Source organism: Mustela lutreola, chromosome 10, assembly GCF_030435805.1.
Source record: "Mustela lutreola isolate mMusLut2 chromosome 10, mMusLut2.pri, whole genome shotgun sequence".
In the NCBI taxonomy this organism is placed as follows: domain Eukaryota; kingdom Metazoa; phylum Chordata; class Mammalia; order Carnivora; family Mustelidae; genus Mustela; species Mustela lutreola.
Genome location: NC_081299.1, coordinates 42,756,641 through 42,781,336, shown reverse-complemented (window position 1 = coordinate 42,781,336; position 24,696 = coordinate 42,756,641). Strand labels below are relative to the sequence as shown.

General features: G+C 45.3%; 1 protein-coding gene across 1 annotated transcript; it reads left to right on the top strand.

Annotated features, from left to right (window-relative positions):
* Window positions 1-2,380: 2,380 nt before the first annotated feature.
* On the top strand, window positions 2,381-4,315 carry LOC131810500 (solute carrier family 25 member 3-like). The gene is made up of 2 exons (XM_059138515.1): window positions 2,381-3,531; window positions 4,174-4,315. Exons 1-2 carry the CDS (start codon window positions 2,618-2,620, stop codon window positions 4,313-4,315), a joined length of 1,056 nt encoding a protein of 351 aa, XP_058994498.1. The 5' UTR covers window positions 2,381-2,617.
* The last annotated feature ends 20,381 nt before the right edge of the window (window positions 4,316-24,696 follow it).

Genomic DNA, 24,696 nt, shown 5'->3' with positions numbered 1-24,696 from the left:
CCCCTAATCGCTCCTTTCCATCCACCTGTCCCCACCCTCCGCCAGACTAAATACTAAGGAATAAGACTTTGGTAAGTAAGTTGAGTTTTGAGGGGCCACAAACCATTGTTTTTTGCTCCCTAAGAACTAATTTTTGACCCTTGGGGATGATATTGCTTCATTTGAGAATGTAGGTTCTGGTAGGAAATGCTCCTTAGACATGTTTGACCAACCCCTGACATTTTTCAAGTGGAACAATATTCCCAGGAACAGACTCTAGGAATCCCGATTTATTCAGAATGAGATAGTTTAACACTTTGTTGTTTTCTTATGACTCAAGGAGAGAATCTTCTCTTTCACACCAAAATTCCTGACGTTAAAAGATACACTAAGACATATTAAAAGTTTTAAGAGTTTATTAGTGCAAAGATCAATTTCAGTTGGGCAGCAACAACCAAATCGGAAGTAGCTAGAAGACTCCAATGACAGGAACTAGGGAAAGACTTCTATAGAGAAGATGCCAAAACAGACCAAAGAAATGATTTGTTGTGATAGGCTGTTGCTTAAGTGGTTGCCTTATTTGGAAAAGCCCAGCTTGGTCATTTGTGATTGGCTGTCCTTGGCTTTCAATATCTTAACATTGATAGATTTGCAGGCTTAGATTTCGGTTTCCTTACATAGACTGCTAAAGCATTAAAGCCACCCTAGTCTATTTGCTTTGTTTAATTAATTTAACACTGGTGTAAGATTACAGTAAGGACAGGAGTTCAATAAGACTGGGTGATCGAGAAAACCTATATCTGCCTCTGCTCTCCCAATGGCCAACATCCTCAGTTTGTGATTAGAATTTTATACCATCAACTTAAAAAGTAGTATAACATACATAAAGTGTCTAGTGTTCAGTAATCTTAAGTGTACAGCTTCATGATGAATTTGCAGAGTTGTATACACACCTACTTCCAGATAAAAGTACTAAATTCTTGATCAGAAAAACTTAAAAAATCTTTGACCTCCCCTCATCCACATACTGTGGTTTTCAAACTTCAGTGAAGTTAATGATGAATCCATCTAGGGGAGCTTATTAAAATGGCACATTCCTACCCTCAGAGATTATCATTCAGAGGGCCTGGAGGTATGATCCTGGATTTTAAATAAAGAATTCCAGGTGATCCTGACGCAGGCGGTCTATGGATCACACTTTTGAGAAACGCTGGCCTCCCGAGAGCATAAAAGGCAAGATACTGAACAGGATGTTAAGGCTTTCCCTAATTTGACCCAATTCTACTTTTCTGGACTCAACCCTGGCTAGTTTCCACCATGTTGAATTAGTCACCTCTCCTCAGTAGTTCACGTATTCATGCTTCCCATAACCTGGACTTACCTTTCCATCTACTCTATGTGAGTGATGGGCTCTTTCTTACTCATCTTTCAAAACCTAGCTACATTGTCATCTCCTCTGGGAAGTCTTCTCAACCTCATGATGCAGTATTATTGCTCTCATTGTTCATCCAGAATTTTATTCAGACCCCTATTATACTACATACCACACGATGCTGATTTTTAAATCTCCTTGTTTAGATATAAGCAGGATTATGTCTAACTCTTTCTTAAACCCCCAGCTCTGCACACAGCAGGACACATAGTGGGTGAATGAATGAAGGTATGCTACTGATTTACCAGTGGAGTCACTTAGCTCTTATTTCCCAGGCGAGTGAGTCTCCCTCAGGGAAGTGAGGGGTTTTGACTCACTTTGTGAACTCCAAAATTATGCCAGGAGCTCAGCAGTCAATGAAAAAATACCTTATGAATGAAAATAATCAACAGACTCTCTGTCCCCCCAATTTAGTGAATACCTCCATGCTTCCTAGGCCCTCACTGCAACTCTTGGCGAGAAACAGCCGTGGAGTGGGAGTGCTGGGGGCAGATGTCCCTATCTAACAGATGAGAATGTCAGGCCAGAAGCCGCAGGACTAGCCTCCAACACCATGTTCCCGATTCTTTCTAGCCGTTCCCTCCGTAGAACACTCCGTTGCTATGGAGATGACCATTGTCCTAAGTGGGCTCAGTGAGGCACGGACCCCAGAAAGGCCCCTCAGGAAGGCAGCAGTGCATGGCGACTCTTTGTCCCCTCGTCCAACTCCTGATCTATCTGCTTGCCTATTCCTGTGTGTACTCCTGTTTGTACCTGTTGATTTATTTCTTTAGCATCTTAGTAGAAGACTAGGCAGCTGGGCTGGACAGAGCAAAGCCTTACCTACCACTCAAGGTGAGGGGACCACTGCCCCTCGGGTGAGGGAGGGCTGACGGGAGGCCCTGGAGGCGTGAGGGAGGGATGGAGGACGGTCCTGGTGGTGAAGGGCAAGGGGACACTCCTTGATTCCCCCAACCCGGGAGGGGGACTCGGGACAGCCACCTCACCCGCCGGTGGGGCCTGCGCAGGCGCACCTGGAGCTTGGGCAGAAGAAGCCTGGCGGCTCCTGGCTGCACCTGTGGTCCACCCCGACCGACCCACCGACCGACCCGACCGTTGGGCTCGCGGGCGCGCGGGGGAAGCGCACGACGCACACGCACTTGTTCCGCGGCCCCCGCGAGGAAAGAGCTCGGGAGACCAAAGTGTGTGACCGGAGCGGGCGCGGTCATGCGTGACGCTGGCGGTTACAAAGGCCGGCAGGCGGGAAGCACGGGCCCGCTCCGGGGTAGGCTCTGGGGGGCGGCGGTGGCGGGGGAGGAGGAGAAGCAGAGCTACGAGTATGGCTCCACGAGGTACCTGCTGCTGTGCGGCCTGGGCGGCATGCTGAGCTGCGGGCTGACGCACACGGCCATCGTGCCCCTGGACCTGGTCAAGTGCTGCATGCAGGCGGACCCCGGCAAGTACAAGGGCATCCTCAGCGGCTTCAGTGCGACGGTGCGCGAGGACGGGCTGCGCGGCCTGGCCCGAGGCTGGGCCCCGACCCTCCTGGGGTACTCCCTGCAGGGCCTGTTCAAGTTCGGGCTCTACGAGGTCTTCAAGATCCGCTACAGCGAGCTGCTGGGCCCGGAGGGGGCGTACGAGTGGAGAACCAGCCTGTACCTGGCCGCGTCCGCCAGCGCCGAGTTCTTTGCCGATGTGGCGCTGGCCCCCATGGAGGCGGTGAAGGTGCGCATGCAGACGCAGCCCGGCTTCGCCCGCATGCTGCGCGCCGCCGCCCCGCGGATGTTCGCGGAGGAGGGCCTGTGGGCCTTCTACAAGGGCGTGGCGCCGCTGTGGCTGCGGCAGATCCCCTACACCATGATGAAGTTCGCCTGCTTCGAGCGCACGGTGGAGGCTCTCTACAAGTATGTGGTCCCCAAGCCCCAATGCCAGTGCACCAAGGCCGAGCAGCTAGCCGTCACCTTCGTGGCCGGCTACATCGCCGGCATCTTCTGTGCCGTTGGGTCCCACCCTGCCGACTCCGTCGTGTCCGTTTTGAACAAGGAGAAGGGCAGCACGGCCTTCGAGGTTCTGCGCAGACTGGGCTTTAAGGGTGTCTGGAAGGGCCTCTTCGCCCGCATTGATGAGGGAGCAGGAGGCTGGCTGAGGACAAAGCAAGAGCTGGCGCCTTGCACCCCCCCCCTTCATCCGCTCCCCTCCATAGGTGTAGCATTCCTCAGGCACCCCTGACTGCCATAAAATGATAAATAGTTAACTTGCTAAGATCACAATCCTACAAGACAGGAGTCTCCCTTGGTTTGCAAATATCCTTGAGATTTACAAACAAAGAAGTTACCTTATCAATAGCCCAAATTCCAAAGACACAGAACTCAGTTTCTCAAGCCTAATGTCACCCTCCCCTCCATAAAAACCAAAGGAGGCGGAGGTAGAAGGAAAAGCAAATAAAGTTAAATTTCTTCTAAACCTAAATCTCATTAACAAGGATGTTTGATGGCAGGAATGTAACATTCCACCAGGAGACTCTCAATTGTCTTTACTTAATAGTAAGTAAGCCTTCAATATCCTGATAGTATTCTTTGCCCCAATAACCCTTTGTCCTCACCTACCCAACTCCTGCGTATATAACCAACCACCCCTCACAACCCGGGGCAGCCGCATCTCCGCCTGCCCACCGGCCCTGTCCCCGTGCTTTAATAAACCACCATTTTGCACCAATGACGTCTTAAGAATTCTTTCTTTAGTCGTCGGCTCCGAACCTCCTCACCCCACTGAACCTGACTTAGGTTCTGGGACTTCATCAGCATCATCATGATCGGCACCCTGACAGCGCTGCAGTGGTTCATCTATGACTCGGTCAAGGTCTATTTCAAGCTGCCTCGCCCTCCAGCCGCCCAAGCGCCCCCAACCCAGAAGCAGCAGGAGTAGGCGTGGATTTGGCAGCTCGTGCGGCCACCCTGGGCCCAAGTGTCCAGGCAGTGCTAGCGTGTCACATATTTCGTTTTCTAGCTTTGGAGAGGTGACGAAATAGTCCAGAGTTCTCTTTAAAGGACTGATTCCTTCCTTTTTTGCCAACTGCAGCCTTTTCAATTAGTAGGAGTCCAAACCATTACCTTTGGGGAATCGGCACGGCTGCTTTAACTCGGTAGCTTTCCGGCAACTTTAAGGAGAAAATTCTTAACGGGAAGTAATGTTAGGTAATTTAGGGTCTCTAGATTGTTTCTCCTTTGAGTCACCATTCAGTGGAGATTTACTGAATAGCCGACTAATGAGGTTTGAAGGTCAGCACTACCGCGTGGGGCAGGGAACAAAGTCAAATTCTGCTACTCACCTCAATAGAAATCGTGCACCTATTGAATAGATGAAGGACCCATTCCATGTTTCCTGTTCATGTCCATCACAGGAAAAAACTATTAAAAGTTAAATAAATGGTGGCTTCTATTGCCTCGTAACTTAGAATGTATTCACTGTTTTCAAAGAGACGTGACATGAGAAGATCTGCATTTTCTCATTTTGCTTTGTCCAATTCTCTTCCTGATGTTGCTGATTAGAACATAGCTCTCTCCAGGAAGTGCTACAATTGGATCAATGTGGAAAACCAAAATGAGATGAAGGGCAGGCTCTGGGAATAAATATGTAAAGAAAAGCCTCTGTTCTCTAAAAATTTCTTTTGTACAAGTCAGCTTTCAACAGCCATACATCCAAAGAAGATCATACCACCCTGACATTTAAAAACACACACATGAAACCCTGCAATTCCAATTTTTTGTTGAATATTAAAGAGTGGTTTTGGTGACTTTGGAAGGAAAATCTCACTTTTAATGTCACAAATGCCTTCATTTAATTTCGTACATGTTTCCATGATCCTTATGATGGTTGAGGTTCATAAAATTTACTGAAGTTATAAAGCACATATGGTTTTCTGTAGCCTTCACATCTCTCATTAGGGAAATTATAAAATTAGTGCAACTGTGAATTAGAGATGTTTGTAGAATGTAAGTAAAAAATAAACTTTAATGTGATATTTGCTGCCATTTGTCACAGTGTTACATGATTGCCTTAACTTGTATTAAGGACAGCAAATTTAAAATATATGGATGTTTTAACTGTGTAATAGTAAACTGTTTAGGGGTTAACAGAGGTTTAAAAATGTCTAAATTTAAGTAAGTATATTTGAATTGTCTTGATTTGATAATAAAGAACTTGGAAAAATCAGAACTTGTGAATGAACTAGAATCAAATTTATATTTAGTCCTATTTTGTTTGTTTGGGGGAGGATGCAAGGGAAGGGTACTATATATTATTAAGACACTGACTTTCCGTAGGCACTTAGTGTCCAGGTTTTTGAAAAGAGAAGTTCTCAATGAAGGAGAATGATAAATTTCAAGGGACTAAATTGTGTGGGATCTTTCTTGGAAATTTTTAAGACAAGTGTCTTTCTGTCTAGTGTTGCCTTGTAAAATGTTTGTAGGAAGTTTCTTTGGTCAACAATTTATTAAGTAAAGTTCTATCTTTACTATAATTTAGGGGGTTGCTGCAAAATCTTTGTGTAGTTTCAGGATACCACTTGTTCTGTTCTGTGATATTTCTTGATTGTTCTGTTGAGAACACCAGATGATTTCTGCAGTATACACTGCGTATGCTTATAGGATTATAATCTAAGGAGAACTCTTTGGCTATGATTTTGACTATCGTGGACATGGTCAAGGAAATTTATTTAGTTTGGGTCAGCAGTTTTCCTCTTCAGTTCCTAGATTTCTATTCACTTTTTTTTGATTGCTGGTTTATAAATGTCTGACTAAATAGGGGCCACAGTAGCTAACAATAAAGAATAAAAATTAATTCAAGTAAGGTTAATAAAGGTTAATAAACAGGGGCGCCTGGGTGGCTCAGTGGGTTAAGCCGCTGCCTTCGGCTCAGGTCATGATCTCAGGCTCCTGGGATCGAGTCCCACATCGGGCTCTCTGCTCGGCAGGGAGCCTGCTTCCCTCTCTCTCTCTCTCTGCCTGCCTCTCCGTCTACTTGTGATTTCTCTCTGTCAAATAAATAAATAAAATCTTTAAAAAAAAAAGTTAATAAACAAATACATTTAAGTAAGATTACTAAGTAAAAATTTAATTAAATAATTTAATGACTCTTTTACGTTCAAAGTCATTGGGGATTTTTTTCCTAGTTACTATTCCTTTGGTACAACTTAAACTTCTATTCAATGTTTTACTTTGTAATTACCGTTCTGTGAAATTATGCAAATCTGTTAGAATTAGAAAAGCCATAGTATATGTCTAGTATTGTGAGACTTTTTTTTTTAAAGATTCATTTATTTACCTAAGTAAGAGCAAGTGAGCCTGTACATGCACGCAAACGGAGGTGGGAAGGTAGGGGGTGGGAAGTTGCAGAGGGAAAGGGAGAGAATCTCAAGCAGACTCCCCACTGAGAGCTGAGCCTAATGAGGGGCTCAGCCCCCTGATCCTGAGACCACGACCTGAGCCAAAACCAAGAGTCAGATGCTCAATGGCTGAGCCACCCAGGTGCCTTGGTATTGTGAGACAATTTATGTGCATTTTCTCATAATCTCAATCCTTGAAGTTGTACATTTTGTATATAAAGAAACTGGGACTCAGGAGCTAGGTAACTTTCTCAACATCATATAGCTAATAAGTGATACAGTCTGAATCAGAGTTCACATTTTCTTCACTACTCAAGCTCAGCACCTTGACATAACAAATAATTATCTTTTTCATAAAATGCTTTTTATAAACCCTCAAAAATATTTTTTTACATTTCTTTTTGTAAAAAAGGATTTCTATTTGTACTATAAAGCTTTCCTAATTTTGCACTAATGGAAAGTTTGTAACATGGTTCAGTTGTGGAAAAACCTATGGCATAATTGCTTAGAAGTAATCAAACTGCTAAATACTTAAATACATTTAATTTAATATTTAAGTCATTTTCCACATCAGGTCAGTGCATCAGTCCTAACTTGAGAGGACTGATGGTCATAAAAACAGTGTGTCTTAATTTTTTTCTTGTAACTTGTGGTACTTCAGTTTCAAGGCTTTATTTTATCACATTTTCTAATTCTTTCCTCTAATCTTCAGTTCCTGCAGCTAAAAAAGCTGGCTTAGGCTATTTATCTTTTCCCCCAGGTGGTGATCAAAGTAGCTTTTTCAAGTATATGAAATTAATTTCATGATCGGGAGCTGTAATCTCATCCATTGATCTGTTCTCTGAGAAGCGAATAAAGAGAGTAGGTAAAATCTTGAAAAACAAAAGCCATATTTACATGTTAAACCACACTGATAAAGATTAGAAAGAATCAAGGTATTAATGTTACGAGTATTTTTCCTTACTGTTTAAGTGTGTCTTTAGCAAGTATTTCTTTTGAGCCTTTCAAAGGCAAGAATAATCTCTGAAGTCAGAAGATCACATTTTGATAGGCAGCCATTCAGTTATAGTAGGCTTGTTCTATGTGCTCTGAAAGATCATTGTTTTAGGGGGCCTGGGTGGCCCAGTGGGTTAAGCCTCTGCCTTCTGCTCAGGTCATGATCTCAGGGTCCTGGGATTGAGCCCCACATCAGGCTCTCTGCTCAGAAAGGGAGCCTGCTTCCCCCTCCCCCCTGCCTGCCTCTCTGCCTACTTGTGATCTCTCTCTCTCTCTGTCAAATAAATATTTTTTTAAAAGATCATTTTTCCAAAAATCATGAACAAAGAACAGTTTGAAAGGAAATTTATTTGTTTATTTATCTATCTATCTCTTCATTTATTTATTTAAAGTAAGTTCCATACCCAGTTTGGAGCCCAACGTAGGGCTTAAGCTCACAACTCAGAGATTTTTTTTTTTTTTTTTTTTTTTTTTTTTTTTTTTTTTTAAGATTTTATTTATTTATTTGACAGAGAGAGATCACAAGTAGGCATAGAGGCAGGCAGAGAGAGAGAGGGGGGGGGAAGCAGGCTCCCTGCCGAGCAGAGAGCCCGATGCGGGACTCGATCCCAGGACCCTGAGATCATGACCCGAGCCGAAGGCAGCGGCTTAACCCACCGAGCCACCCAGGCGCCCTCACAACTCAGAGATTAAGACCTGACCTAGGATGAAGAGTGGGATGGTTAACTGACTAAGCCACCTGGGCATCCCTGAAAGGGAATTTAAATTTTAATATTATTTAAAAGGCTTCATCTTGCTTTTTCTTTTTTTAGAATTTTTAAAAATGTATTCTTTAAAGAGAGAGAGAGAGAGAGTGAGGAGGGGGAGGAGCAGAGGGAGAGGGACAAGCACACTCTGCACTGAGTGTGGAGCCCGACTGAGGGGTTGTGAGGGATCTCACAACCCTGAGATCATGACCTGAGCCAAAGTCAAGAGTCAGATGCTCAGCTGATGAGCTCCCCGCCCCAGGCACCACGGTCTTGTCTTTTCTGAAAGCTGTATTTGAGTGAGTGGATAAGTAGGGAGAGTTCTGACAATGTAATTATAACTAAGATTTGTGTGTATGTGTGTTTGTGTATTTTAAGACCTTCAGTAATAGAGTATCTAAAATTCTAGGGACAATTTGATAATTCTGCCCATGCCCAGTCTATAACTACTATTAATCATCGTCTATCATATGTTTAGTGTTGGGCTAGGCAGAAGGGTTTTTGTGATGAGCATAATATACGCTTCCTGCCGTTATGGAACTCACAGTCTAGTAGGAAAAATAATTTACAGTTCTGCAAAGTGCTGCAAAGAAGTACAGGGTATATGTAAGATTGCACATCTCCCATTTGAGATGAGACCTAGAGAATAAGTAGGAGTTAGACCGGCAAAGAGATGGTATATGGCAGTGGGCACAACATGTGCACCTGCCCTGAAGAAAGAGAAAGGCTGATGGTTTTGAGGAACTGAGAACTTTATTTTGAATGGAGCCTTCCAGTTCTAGGGGGAGGGGTATGAAATGAAGTGGGAAAGGTAAACAGGAAGGGGGTGACTCCTACTTTGTAGTTCATGTTTAAAAATCTGGGCTCCTTAGATCGTTCGTACAGCCATTGGAAAACCCACGAAAGGCATGGAGTGACCTTCAGCATGGAATGCTGACCTTAAGCATGGAATGACTTTCAGGTTGCTGGAATGACTTTCAGGAAACAAATGGAGTAGGGGGAGAGGAGATCAGTTAAAATGTTGCTGTAATTCAGTGAGAGAATTTAGGGAAGCCTGGACTAGGATGATGACAATGGGGGATGTTAAAATATCATGAGAAGTCAGAAGGTGGAAACAACCCAAATGTCTGTTTGATGGATAAATTGTGGTCTATCCATAGGATGGAATATTACTCAATCATAAAAAGGAACAAAGTACTGATATATGCTGCAGCATGGATGAACTTCAAAGACTTTATGCTAACTGAACAAAGTCAGACACAAAAGGTCACATATTGTATGATTTCTATAATACATCAAAATAGGCAAATTCGTAGAGATAGAAAGCAGATGAGTGGTTACCAGGGGCTAGGGTGAAGGGAAGGGGAAGTGATTACTTACTGGATATGGAGTATTTTTCTGGGGTGATAAAGTTTTGAAAGCAGGGAGAGGTGGTCATTGAACCACCTTTTGAATGCACTGAATGACAATTATACACTTAAAGATGATTAATTGTGTGCTAAATTAATTTCACCTCAATCAAGATATGAGATGTTTTATTTGCAATAGTCCCAAAGTGGAAACAACCCAACTGCCCATCAACTGATGAATAGATTAAAAATATTTCATATCCATACAATGGAATATTTTCACCATAAAAAGGAATACAACTCTATTCGACAAAAAAACATACATGCTACAACGTGATGAAACTTGAAATCATATGCTAAGGACTGACACAGCCAAATACTGTGTGATTTCATTTCTATGAAATGTCCAGAATAGGCAAACCCGTAGAGAGTAGATCAGTGGTTGCCAGAGGCTGGTGTGGGGTTGGAGGGTTGGGAGGGAGGAATGGGGAGTGACCGCTCATGTGTAGTGGGTAGTTTCTTTTTGATATGATGAAAGTGTTGTGGAATTAGTGGTGATGGTTGCTCAATTTTGTGAATACACTCAATTTTGTGAATACACTTTAAAAAGATGAATTTCGTGATATGTGATTATATCTCAATAAAGCTGTTATAATAAAAAAAATGTCTTGAGACTATTACATACACCTCAGATATCTTTTCCTTCCTCAAGATATAGACCTTACTTCTGTCTTTCTCAATCTAGACTTACTGTGGTGATCGTTTCACAGTGTACGCAAATATTGAATTGTTATGTTGTACACCTGAAACTAAGATGATGTTCTATGTCAATTACACTTCAAGTCAAACAATAAGAAACCTAGGGTTAAAAAAAAAAAAAAAACCCACAAAGACAACAGCTGCAAAAGTAAGCCGCTAGCTGGTGTCATTGTCATGTTAAATTCCATATAAGTAAGTAAGGAAAAGTCCAGTATGTCATCCTAAAGGCTGGAAATCGCCTCTAAAGAATGAATGGTATCTCCATCTCTTAATGACACAGAGATCATTCATTTTGGAGAATCACCTCACAACGTGAGTTGAGCTGCCAACAGTTTTGCCCTTTATTGTAAGAAAGAAAGAGGAGCAGATGGCTTTTGAGAAAAGCAGATGTGTGTATAAGGTACAAGAAAATCTCAGTTAACCAAAATGTTCAAGAATTGGTGGTTTTATTTAATTAACTGCAAGATAACCAGAAATCCTTTTTTGTCTTCAGTTCTTGATGAACTTTTGTCTATATGCCTGAGTACTTCTTTTTTATACTCTGCCAAATATGATGAATAATTCAGAGATTCAGAAAGCTTCGTGTCTATCGGTTATGAAAATCAATGTTATTGTCTTGCCATAGAAAGTATAAGGCTTTTGGACAGAGGTACACTGACCCTATACATAAGTGGATATGGATGTGAGTATATGTGTGTTTAATCCTCACTGACTGATATCTTGTCATTTGCTTCTTTGCTAAAGCAGAGTGAAGGGGGAAATCTAGCTTACTTTAAAATTACTTACTGTGGGGCACCTGGGTGGCTCAGTGGGTTAAAGCCTCTGCCTTCAGCTCAGGTCATGATCCCAGGGTCCTGGGATGGAGCCCCGCATCGGGCTCAGTGGGGAGCCTGCTTCCTCCTCTCTCTCTGCCTGCCTCTCTGCCTACTTGTGATCTCTGTCAAATAAATAAATAAAATATTTTAAAAATAATAAAATAATAAAATAAAATTACTATTGAGTGTCCAATCTATTATATCACTTCTATTATGCTAGGTACTTTCGCATGTTATCTTGGTTTATCCTTTGTGTTCTATTAGGTTGTTTCAAAAACTAGTGATTTCATGTGTAAACTAGATGTTGTCCTGCGAGTTATGACAGCACTCAGAAATGGCAGGCTATATCTAAAAAAATGATATTTCTAAGTTATTATATGTTTAATATATGTCAGTATATCTATCTCTCCTGCCACAAAGACATAAAACATGTTTTTGGAAAATGCTAGTAAAATTTGGTATTCTGGAGAGAGATTTTGTGGGTTGAAAGCGTTCTGCTCCTTCGCAAGGCTGGTAATTCACATACGCGTAATTGTTAGTCTTCAGACATGAATCAGAGCTGCTGACAGGGCGATTGTCCGTTTGTAAGAGGGTGGACGGAAACCTGGCAAAGAGCCCCAGTCCTTTCATCTCTATTAACGTCTGCACTCAGGCTCGTACTTACATCTCACTCCCAGACACGAGGATTTGTCGCTGCAGTCATTGTCTTAGACTTCGATGTCTCCCCCGACCCTTATCAAAAATACAAAGCTTTTTTGTTGTGTTGAATCAGTACCATTCATTTGATTCGCCTGTTGTGTTTGGAAACTTTTGTTCTCTTCGATCATCACCTGTATCTACTAACTGTTGTTACTAATAATTATAGCAGCAATTCACTGGCCCAGGTATTATACTAAATATATTACATCCATCGTATCCTGTATTTATAACCATTTTGTGAGATTGGTATTTGTGTAAGTTAAGATTTTGTTTTGCCCGCTGCCAGCAGCACAAAACCCAACACACAACAGGTTAAACAATAAAAGACGTTTACTGGGGTTGCCTGGGTGGCTCAATGGGTTAAAGCCTCTGCCTTTGGCTCAGGTCAGGATCCCAGGGTCCTCAGATCAAGCCCCAAGTCATGCTTTCTGCTCAGTGGGGATCGTGCTTCCTCCTCTCTCTCTCTCTCTGCCTGCCTCTCTGCCTACTTGTGATCTCTGTCAAATAAATAAATAAAATGTTTTTTAAAAAAAAGACGTTTATTGTTAAGGAGAAATCTGGAGATAGGTAAACCAAGTTTGGTTCAATAGATCTTGATTCAACCAAGATGGTTCAATAGTTACTCCAAGGACCTAAGCTCTTCCAGTCCTTCGGCTCTGCCATCTTTAATATGTCAGTGATGCTCCTCCATATTTTGAAGACACGGCTGCCTTAGCACCAAATGTCATTTATTGGCAACAGCATCCAGACCAGGAAGCAAGAAGGGCAAAGGCAGGGGGGCTTTCTCTTCATTTGTCTCTCTTATCAAAGAGGAAAATCTTCCTCAGAAGCTTCTGCCAGATTTCTCCTCTGGCCTCATTGGCCAGAATTAGGTCACTTGCTTTCCTGTGGCCTCCATAAACGGCTCACCAGCAACAGCAGGGGACTTAGGTCGGTGCAATGCATCTGCTGGGATTAGGTCCACTTGGAGCCAAATAAATGCGGGTTCGTTGCTGCTGCTACTGTCAGCAAGGAAGGAGAGTGGACTAGCTGTTGACCAAGAAGGCTCTGCCCTTATAGCCTCCCCCATTTCACAGATGAGGAAACAGTGGCTCAGAGGGATTAAGTGAGGTAAAAACCATAGTGACAAAACCAGGATTCAAACCGGGACTTTCTGCCCACGCAGCAGTTTGCTGTCACTTTACTTGCTTTAGCCTGGAACTTGCTATGAACAGAGCAACTATAGATCAGATTAAAAGAGATTTATTACTGAAAGTGTCAGAAAAACTGCTTTCTAACAGTGACTAAATCATAACGAAGTCTCAAAGCCAGGAATCTTTGGACAATGGCAATCCACAAATAACGAGAGATGATTAGGGATAAATTTTGCTGTCCCCTGAAAAAGAGAAAGTAGGTGAGAAAATACACACAAAGAAACATCTGAAAAGACAGCAAAAGTTTATAATCCTGCTTTGCAGTCATCCTGTCTTTTCATCCTGCCCTTTTCCCTCTCTTGATTTTCCAGAAATGACCGATTTCTTTTGAAGGCTGTACCCTGGAGGAATCCAAAGGATTCATCAGACAAACAAATTCCAAAGTGCCACCACCAGTTTTTTTCCTTAAGAAATACATCAAGCATCTGATTCACGGCTGATCAATTCAAGCATCTGATTCACTGCTGATCAATTCTCTGTAAGTAGCATTGTAATTAAGCACACACAAAACCATTCTGTGTTTCCAAGAATACAGCTGGGCTAGCACCAAATGGGCAATAGTGCATGGGCACTGAGCCGGAGGGTTCCAGTGCCTCTCAAATACCATGTACCTTCTTTGTGCGGGGACCAAGCCGCCTCCCTCACAGCCCCAACACCCTCTGAATCGCAGGCCATTGCCCATTCACCCCGTGTCCGTCACTGAGCTGCTTTACTGGGCACCTTCACTGGGCCTTGAGATGGGCTGTCCTGCTTCCAAGCGCTGGTCAGAAAAAATGCCAGGAAACCAAAGGGGTGCACCTCTCCCAGCATGACTCCCTGCCCCCCACCCCAGACTGGTAGATTCAGCCCTTGGAAATGAGACAACGGTATGCAACAAAACTGGGGAACAAGAGAGGCAGCATGGGTGTGGCAGGAAAGGGCTGAGAGAGACAGGTTCCCAAACCTGGCTTCACCGGTGCTGACTCTTGTGGCTTTGGCAAGTTACTTACCTCCAGCTCCCCGAGCCTCAGTGTCGTCCTGGGTGAGATGGGGAACCACAGCACCTATCTTGAAGACTGTGAGAATTTGCAATAATTTATGCAGAATGCCTGATATAAAATAAAAGCTCACTATATTATTATTAGTTGCGACTACCCCCTCCTTAGTCAACACTGAAGTCTGTTAGCCTAGAGAAATGGAGCCTGTATGGTTATTGTTCTTATGGTTGTTCTTGGATATATACAAGATTTTTTGCTTTAATTTTTAATGCTTCATAAAGTACATAACCCTTTGTGGAAATGTCGTGTATAGGGAAATGAAAAGCAAGTAGCCTGGGGGTGTTGTGTGTGTAAAAGCCAACAGAGGCAACCCCATCTCTCCCTGGCTTCTAGGCAAACAGTTTCCTTTACAAATGTGTTTTTGGTATGCAAATCACTCTATGCAGATTTCTGTGTGCAAAATACAGCATAGAAAAACGGCCCTCTTGCCAAGGAAGATAGGCGATGTTGGCTGCCGTCAAATGAATTAGCAGCAAATTTCAGATTTCTTTTCCTACTGCTCTTTCTAACAATGTATGGGGTAAGCGTATTTTTGGCACATTAAACTGAACTATTTGGCTTTCGATTGTGTGTCCTTGTGATAAAAGTGCGCTTACTGAAGCCTGTAACTACTTTGTGAAGCCGTAATAATGTTTAGTGGTATTTAATTTAGCATTTCACAATGGCGTGCCCCCTCCAGTTAGTAAAGGTGCTTGTTCCAAAGTCACAGATGGCTTCCCTGCGCAGGTTAAGCTGCTGGTCTCCATTACTTCCTACTTTTCTGTGAAGTTGTGTGCTTATCAACAGATTCAAATTTATGTTTTGGAAACATTTTCCTCATAATTAATGTGTGTCTTAGTAAGTGAAAGGAGTACATTTAATATTAAAAATCATCCATTTCGAAGGATAGGAACATGGAAAGCTAGCTCTTACTTAGCAAGGCAATATTTTACCATCCAGTCAGGTAATAATACATCTTTTTGCCACTGTTCCTTACGGTTTTCAAAGTCTTTTCCTATTGGCTCCTTTTGGGAGGAAAAAGTTCCTCTGAGGTCACTTATATGAAAGGCCCACCACCCTTTGGGTGTTTTGTTTTTCTTTATCAAACAGCACCTGTCAGCCAATGGCCCACCATGCTTCTCCTCTCTCCTCTTCTTCCTTTTCTTTTCCACCCAGGCCTTTTTTGCTAGTGATGGATGCCAAATGAGACACTCACTAATTTCACAAAAACAAAGCTTAAGTTCGGGGCATTTTTCAAGATAAAACACCTCATCTGAGAGACAATGTCAAGTTAGCTTTCTTCTATCGGACATCAGGAATGGCTGGAAAAGAGGGAGGGGAATAATAGCATCACTCATTCATTTCCTCCTTTATGCCCACATGCATTCATTCATTCAACATCGTGCTTAGCGTGGGTCAGGCATTACCGGAAGCACAGGAACCCAAACCGGAAACCCGTTACAACCATTGCAGGATTCACTGTCTCTCAGGGGAAGCAGATGTAGAAACAATTCCACTCACACCCATGTCCCCACAGAAGTATGTACATCCTACAAAGGGGAGGTCATTAGCTCCATCATGCCTGTAGTGAGGAAAGATTTTGGAAGAGTTACATCTATGAAATATTTTGAAGAATAAATAGGTAATTCTCCAGGTGGGTAAGGGCGTATAGGGGAGAGAGCGCCCGAGGCAGATCCAACAGTACATACAAAGGCACAGGGGCCTGAACCAGGAGAGTGTGGATAAGTTTTTCATAGGAGAAATTCCCTTGGCCTAAGAACAGAGAACGGGAGAGGGATGGGAAATATTCTCAATATGTTCTGTATTTGTTTCCCCTTTAGTATTTCTACATCATGTTAAGTCACCTTATAACTTGACCGAACTATTGTCATAGTTTGTAACTGATGTTGCTGCTCTCAGCTCCTTCCCCTACTAACATGTAAGAATACTTCAAAAGTGGGGTGCCTGGGTGGCTCAGTGGGTTAAAGCCTCTGCCTTTGGCTCAGGTCATGATCCCAGGGTCCTGGGATCGAGCCCCGCGTCGGGTTCTCTGCTTAGCGGGGAGCCTGCTTCTCTCTCTCTCTGCCTGCCTGTCTGCCTACTTGTGATCTCTGTCTGTCAAATAAATAAAATCTTAAAAAAAAAAAAAAAAAGAAAACTTCAAAAGCTCCTGCAGTGTTCATCCTTGCCCCCTCTATACACACACACACACACACACACACACACACCACACCACTGCCGGATGAAGTCTGAGCAGCTTACCCAGAGCATTGAGGCCTGTGGTGAGTTGATCCCACACCCCCCTGCCACTGACATTGATCGCTTCCTGCTTACACACTGTTCCTGGGGGCCAGGCCCCAAGTCTGATCTGCTGACTTCCAGCTCCCTCCTTTGTCTACGTGAGTCCCACTGACCACGTTGTCTGACCCTCACTGATCTTCACTTCAGTCCTTTAAGATTTAGCTCAGGTGCCCTTTATCTGTGCAGATTTGGCTCCGGTACCCTGTCTGCCAGTGTGGTGTCAGGGACTCAACAAAGGTTTTGGAGTCCCAAGATGTGGGCTTCAATCTTGGCTCTGGCTTTAGACAAGCTTCTGAGATTCAGTTTCCCCAATGGTAAAAGATGACTGCCTACCTGACACACAGTCAGCCCTTGGACATTCGAGCTCTTATTATTATCATAATAATTTAACCTCTTTGTGATATTCAGGCAAGAGTAACCACCTTTCTAACTTGCTATGAGGATTATATAAGTTGATGAGTAGGAAACCCCTATAAACTGAAAAGCCTTTAAATAAAGCTAATTATTACTGGTATCTCTACCAGCATAGTCATCATTTTTTTCATTCATTCATCTAATTATTCATTTAACATTTATTAAAAATTCCCAGTATTTGGTACATCACAAGCCCAGCATGTGGGGATATCAAGAAGAATTTGAAATGTTCCCAGAGAGCCTCATGGGAGCATCAGACAGGGAGGCAGTCAAGTCTAAAACCAGGTGGGTGCTGCAGAATGTGAGAAGGCTTAGGGATGAGTTCCAGAACGCAGGCCCTGTGTTTGGGTCTGGAAGAATGCGGTGAGGGGGGAAGGAGGACGTAGCAGGTGGAGGAAGCTGATGGAGGGAGTGTGAGACTTCTTAGGGTGCGGGGGATCTGCAGTGGGGGCCAAGGAGCTGGGTCTGGGGCTGTGGGTTAGAGAGGAGAGTGGAATGGGGCAGGGTGGACCTAGGGAAATTGTGGCAGGACCAGAGGCAGGACACACAACCCTGACCTGGGATGAAGGTTTTCTGTGCTTGTGTGCTGGGATGGTACCAAGGGTTCTGGTCCCAGCTGAGCTGACACCTCCTTGAAGGCCAAGATCAGAATCAGTCCCTCTTATCCCCGCACGGCTCTCAGGGCTCAGCCCGTAGCCCACAGTGCTGAGCCGTGAGTCTGAAGGGCAGACCATGATGGGAAGTACCAAAGGGCAGCAAAGACCACCACTCCAGCCACCAGCCCAACTGTGCCCCCTGAGTTCCCCAATCCTCCTTCCTGGCCCTGGGTGGCAGGAGTGGTGTGTTTTTGCCAAGGAGCTGCGACATCCATAATGTCATAAAGCAAGTCAACAGGGTTTGTGTTACAGAATTTTGCTTTGAGTCAATTTTATTGAAATGCGTACAGTTAACAGACCTAAGGCCAGTCTGCCGAAAGGCTTTCAAGTTGCAGGAAATCGTTCCCTGTAACAGGGATTCCCTTTAAAATCTGCAGGAAAAGGCCAACTGCCACATAGGTGTTAAAATAAACACTAACTTGTCGATCACAAAACAGGCTATAGGGTACTGATTATAAATTGGTAGAAGTTAAGGGTGAATGATCTTTTTTCCCTTCCATATGTGGGAAAATAAGCCCTTGGAACAGAAACACTCTCTACCCAAATAGGAGGAAGCCAGTCAGGTCTGGTACTATGTGACTACCACCCCCTGAAGTAAGGTTTCGAAAATAAACACTTGAAAGTCTGCCCAGATTGTTGTAATCTTATTAATCTAACAAAGAGACTCGGTGACTGCCTCAACCGGGGGGGATCTGTGTTTACCATGTAATTTGCAACAATCGGATAAACACACCCCTGCCCCACTTGCAGAAAAATCTCCCGCTCCCTGCAAGGAAGCAGTTGGCAGAAAAATAGTAATAAAGGATTAGAGACCCAAAAGCCATGGTTTAGGCCCTGGGTAAATGTTTGCTCATCTCCCCTACCTCCACGGCCTCCCAGCCCCCTGCCATCTTCAAGTTCAGAGATATGGTGTGTCATCGCTCCTGGCCTTGCCCTCCTAGGGGCTCCATCGTGATGCTTCTGGCCCTTCTGGGCAGTCTACCAAGTTCTCCCTATGAGTGATATCTGCTCTGGGGTCTTGCTGTTCCATTCTGGAGTCATTCTGGATTCAGCAATGGACTTTGAGGTCTGCCTTCTCTCCCTAGTCTGCGGGAAGTCCAGGGGGCTGTGCTCCCTCCCCGTGGTCTCTAGCAGGAGGTGGTATTTGACAGCACCGTGGAGCATGGCTCCTCTAAGAGTTCTTGATTGCAAACCATAGGACGGCCTCTGGCTAACGCAGCAGAAAAGGAATTTATTGCAAGAGAAGGGGCAGAAGCCAAGGAGGTTGGCAGCCAGGACTATGCTAAGTTACCACGGGGACAGTCCAGCCGCCCTAGCATGTCAACCCAGCCATGCTTCCTCATGGCTACCAGCTCTGCAAATCATCTTCAAGTTTGGGCCAGCACCTCTACCTCCCTCGCTCAGGATTAAAATATCTTGTGTGTTTATCTGCCCCAGGCCCACTTTCTTGTGTCCTCTGGGCAAAGCAAGCCCAGGACCCACACAGGAGGAGATTTGGATGTTGGGTAGTCAAAAGAGGGAAAATGTCCTCATCACTCCTTCCGATAATAAGAGCTAACATTTACAGAGCATTGTGCCACGCACTGAAAGAGATGAATTCATTCAGTCCTCACCACAAGCCTGTGTGAGGGGTCTTCATTCTACAGATGAGAAACCGTGGCACAGGAAACTGAGTAACATGGTCAAGATCACACAGCCAGGAAGCGACAGAACTGTGAGTCAAGCTTCACCAGCGTGGTTTAGACAGAAGTCAGTCATTGTCTACTGAGGCTCTGGAAGCCACAGGTAAACCACACAGGAGCCTTTCTCATATTAGCCAGTGGCCCTGATTCCCACCACTAGCCTCCTCTCCTCCTTTCTAACCTGTTTTCCTTGGTTTCCAGGCCCGCCCTCCCCATTGGCCCTCTGGGCTCTTACCCTGGCCCCCTCAAGCCCCCATCTGTCTGTGCAGCCCCCCTCTTGGCTCCAAAGAGTCTGTGGCCCAAATCAGAAATGCACCAGGATACAAAATGCCCAAATTCATTCTAGATGAAAAATTCCTCCACTCTATTTTAAAACTATTTGTCCTTTGGAGGATCTGTTTCAGGATCTAAATCATGAAAAGAAAGGAGTATACTAACATTTAGAAATCTAATGTTTATAAGGGTTTTTTTTTTTTAATGTCTTATCATCCAGTGACTGTAACATGGATAGCAAGAGAATTTGACATTTAAGGATTTCTAATTTTTTTTAATTGGCATCTTTGGAATCTGGTACATGGTAGACACTTAATCAATATTTGCTGCATTGAGGAATGAGAAACAGAGGCTTGTCACACCAGTAATTACATGCCAGTAATTGTCTCCTTTATGGAGAGATTGATGGGTTTTTTTTTCCCTTTTTTTTTTGTGAGCATGTTACAAACAAAGCCTCATTTTCAGTCTTAAAGTGTCCTAATTTTTCAGTCCTTTATTTATTTCCCTGTTTCTTACCTCCTTTTAGATGACTGATTACCTCCATTTGCACCGTTGGAAAGGGCTTTTTGTTTTTGGAAGTAATTTTCATTCTCCACCTCCCCGCGACACACACACAGCATGAGAGAATTCTTCGTGTTCCGCGCCATTACTAAAACCTAAACATGGCGATTTCAGGTCTGAATCTATCAGGCAGACCCTGTGTGTCAGTCTGTCTTCTTCTGCACAGCCCATATCTTGCTGTGATTTCTCAGCAAGACAGCATAATTATCCATAATTGTAGTGGGCATGACAGTCAGATGAAGTCTGAACATTAAACCCATCCTTCTAAAAACAAAATATACACAGTGCACTATGTCTTTGGCAAGCCCAAGTTGTAGTTAAAGGTACCCGATGAGCTCCTTAAACTCAACTCTGGGTAAGGTTTCTAAAATGACAATGGGCCAGTCCTTTAAAAATAAATGTGTTTTGAATGAAAAAGTAATTTAAAATTTAAGACTTCAGGAGTGCGACACATGGCTTTCTCAGTCAGAAGAGTGTGCGACCCGACCTCAGGGTTGTAAGTTCGAGTCCCATACTAGGTATAGAGATTACTTAAAAATACAATCTTAAAAAAGAAGAGAGAGAGGGGCGCCTGGGTGGCTCAGTGGGTTAAAGCCTCTGCCTTCGGCTCAGATCATGATTCCAGGGTCCTGGGATCAAACCCCACATCCGGCTCTCTGCTCAGCGGGGAGCCTGCTTCCTCCTCTCTCTCTGCGTGCCTCTCTGCCTACCTGTGATCTCTAACTGTCAAATAAATAAATAAAATCTTACAAAAAAAGAAAAAGAAGAAGAAGAAGAAGAAGAGAGAGAGACTCCAGGGATGATACAAAAAGAAAGGAAAAGGCCTCAAGATGCCTTTTCCTAAATTGGAATGACTGAATTTGTTTCCACCAGCTTGATCCTTTCCTGAAGGTGGTGAACTAGAGTGCATCCTGCCACCCTCAAACATCTCATCCATCTCCTGCCACAAAAATGAACCAACGTTCCATCCAGACCCTTATCCTCCTGCCCCGCAGCCCAAGCACCTGCCAGGCTGCATTAGAAAATGCCAGCACAGATGGAAGTCCACGCGCTGTGGGGCTGGGGGGGCCCCGGGAGGAGAGGAGGAGCCCCCAGCACCTCTCCTTCTAGACACGTCGGGCTCACACTCCCTCTGGTGTAGACGTGTCATCTCCTGTTGTCTGCCCCAGAGTGGCAGGGCAGATGTGTGCAGCCTCGGTGGGAAGCTGCTGGGGTGCGTTGATGGGCGGGGGGCAGGGGGGTGCTGGTCGCCAGTGGCTTCCAGACAGGCCATGCTACTGGTTGCTTAGGGAGCTCATCTTTCCCACAGGTCTAAATCCCATAAAGGCAGTTTCCTTAAACCTTCTCTAAGGTTGCTGATCACACTGGAAGTTCCTTGAGAGTGGCCACCTGGACCCTCAGGGTGACTTTTTAGCATGTGGCACATCCCCCAAAATGGCCGTGGCCCCAAAGCAGCCATCTTTCTGCCTGGACAGGTGGGTGAGTCTCCTGAGGTCCCTGGGTCTCTGTGTGGGGGCAGACGGATCTGGAGGCAGACTCCGGCCCAGCCACCTGCACAAGCTCCCTAACCAAATGGGAGCCTTGATCTCCTCGCCGGGAAAGTGGGCGTGGTAATGCCCACCTCCAAGCATTGTCGCCAGGCTCACAGGTGCAGAAGCACCACGCCCGGGTGTCCTGTTCACTGGGGGGTGTGTTCATGGTGACTATCTTTAAGAAACAGCCACCCATGAGGCATGTAAGAGATTGTCCTGAGGTCTGAAGCCGCCATGAGCCAAGAGGGACTGCCAAGCACCCAAGACTCTCCTTCTGCTGAGCTCCCCAACAGTATGTAGACTCCCACATAGGCCCGGGGACATGGGCTGAAATTCCCCGTGGGTTTCCTTAGCTTGTCTGTGACAGGGTGCGCCGACTTCCCTGCAAGGGCTTCTCCTGAAGGCGCTTGCCTCTCCTCTCGCGGGTTCCCCCTTCCGAGCTGGCACTAATGGCTTCAAAGAGCCAGAAGGGACCAGACTGACCATCTGGCTCCCAGATGGGGTAACGGAGGGCTATGGCAGACCCATGGGTGATCTCCCCAGACTCCTGGTCCAGTGCTCCTTCTGTTCCCCATGCTGCCCTGGGCGTGTGTGACCTGAGTGGAGTTGCCAGGGAGACGCTGTTCAGATGTGCTGCTCCCGCTGCCTTGGCAACACAGCCAGCCTCACGCCGGCAGGAAGGTGGGCAGCAAACGCTTAGAGCAGTTGTTTTGGGGTCTGGCCGCTGTTGACTGGGGAGCTTCCTGGAAGATCGGACACAAGTCACCCTGGCACCACTGTCTAGAGACTTACGTGACCTTGTCCTATGGCTTTCTTCAGATCCTGTGGGGTTTGTGCCCTGGGAGTTCATCCTGGCGCCCCCTCCTTGCCAGGCCCAAACATACCCACATACCTGGGCCCCAGTCCTTCCCTCACCCTGCTGGCAAGCCCACCCCAAGGACAACTCCGCAGTCCCCCTCCTCTGTGCCTACCCAGGGGCTGAGCACTGCTGGGCTGTTCCCAACTGTCATTGTCCCTATTCCAGCCCACCGGCTGCTCAGCCCCTTACTCCTCTCTGGAGCCCCCTGCCTACTCCCCCCATCCTCTGGCTCTAGCTCTCAGGGGAATCTCAGCCTCCACATTTTCTAAACTGCCGGCAATGCCCGCCACCTCCCATCCCCCTTCTTCTGGTACCTGGAAGTCGCCCCTGATTCTCTCTTCCTTCCTTCAGGCTGTCTATCCATCTTGCTTCCTGTCAGGCTCCCTTCTGTCACTTCCCATGGTCACTATCACCCTGCCCCCTTACTCAGGCCTCCCCTGACACTGAATAGGTTAGCTGTCCAAGTCAGATTCCCTCCCCGTCTGTGACCCTCAGGCTTCCTGGGTGAGGTCTACCCCCGAATTTGTCAGTACATCCATGGCCCTCTGTGATCTGGTGTCTGTCAGTCGCTCTACCACGGTCCTCTCCCTCTACACTTCCTACTTCTTGGGCCTTCTCCATGCAGGTCCCCTCCCTGCAGGCCTACCTCCACTCCCAGCCCCCTTCGAAGCTGGCTGACTCCTTGCCATCCCCTGCACCCCCTGCCAACACTTCTTTGTCCAGCCTGGAACACAAGCTGTTGCTTCTGTTTATACCTGTGTCTCCCACAAACCTGGAATGTTCTTCCCAGGCAGAGGGCATTATCTATTCGCCTCTGGGCCCCCCAGCTGTGAATATGCAAAGCCCAGGCCTCCGGTCTGTCCAGAGAGAAGAACGTGTCTTGCTTACTCCAGCTTCACCTTCTCCTCCTCTCCGCTCTGATGGCAAGATGGGGGCTACAGGGCCGAACAGTCCCAGCTTCCCACACTGACTTGGCCACTTCCTAGTCAGGGAACTTTGGACAACCTCTCTGAACCTTTGTTTTCCCATGTGTAAAATGGGGATGTTAATGCCTGCCTCATAAAGTTCTGATAAAAAAATGAAATGAGGGGGGTGCCTGGGTGGCTCAGTGGGTTGGGCCGATGCCTTCGGCTCGGGTCATGATCTCAGGGTCCTGGGATCGAGTCCCGCATTGGGCTCTTTGCTCGGCGGGGAGCCTGCTTCCTCCTCTCTCTCTGCCTGCCTCTCTGCCTACTTGTGATCTCTCTCTGTCAAATAAATAAATGAAATCTTAAAAAAAAAAAAAAATGAAATGAGGGTTTGCAAATAAGGGCCTGGTAGAGGGTCTGCACATAGTAGACACTGAAAAGTAGAAGTTATTCTCCCAGTGAGCTTTTTAGTAAACATGTATTAAATGATAGGTCTGAATCCACTAGGACACACACTATGACACAAGCAACAGAAACAGCTACGGGGTGATGGAGGGAGCATTGGGAGAGGAACAAAAAGGTATCAGTTCCACCTCTACCACCAAACCAATACCCTCGTTGGTTTTTTTATTATTTTTTTTAATAAACATATAGTGTATTATTAGCCCCAGGGGTACAGGTCTGTGAATCGCCAGGTTTACACACTCCACAGCACTCACCATAACACACACCTTCCCCAATGTCCATAACCCCACCCTCCTCTCCCTACACCCCACCCCCCATCCCCCCTCAGTTTCTTTTGTGACATTAAGAGTCTCTTCTGGTTTGTCTCCCTCCTGATCCCATCTTGTTTCATTTATTCTTCTCCTACCCCCCTAACTGCCCCCCACTGTTGCATCTCCACTTCCTCATATCAGGGAGATCATATGATAGTTGTCTTTCTCCAATTGACTTATTTCACTAAGCATAATACCTTCTAGTTCCATCCACATCATCACAAATGGCAAGATTTCATTGCTTTTGATGGCTGCATAGTATTCCATTGTATATATATATACCACATCTTCTTTATCTATTCATCTGTTGATAGACATCTAGGTTCTTTCCATAGTTTGGCTATTGTGGACACCCTCGTTGGTTTAAAAGGAGGGAAATTGGTTAAAA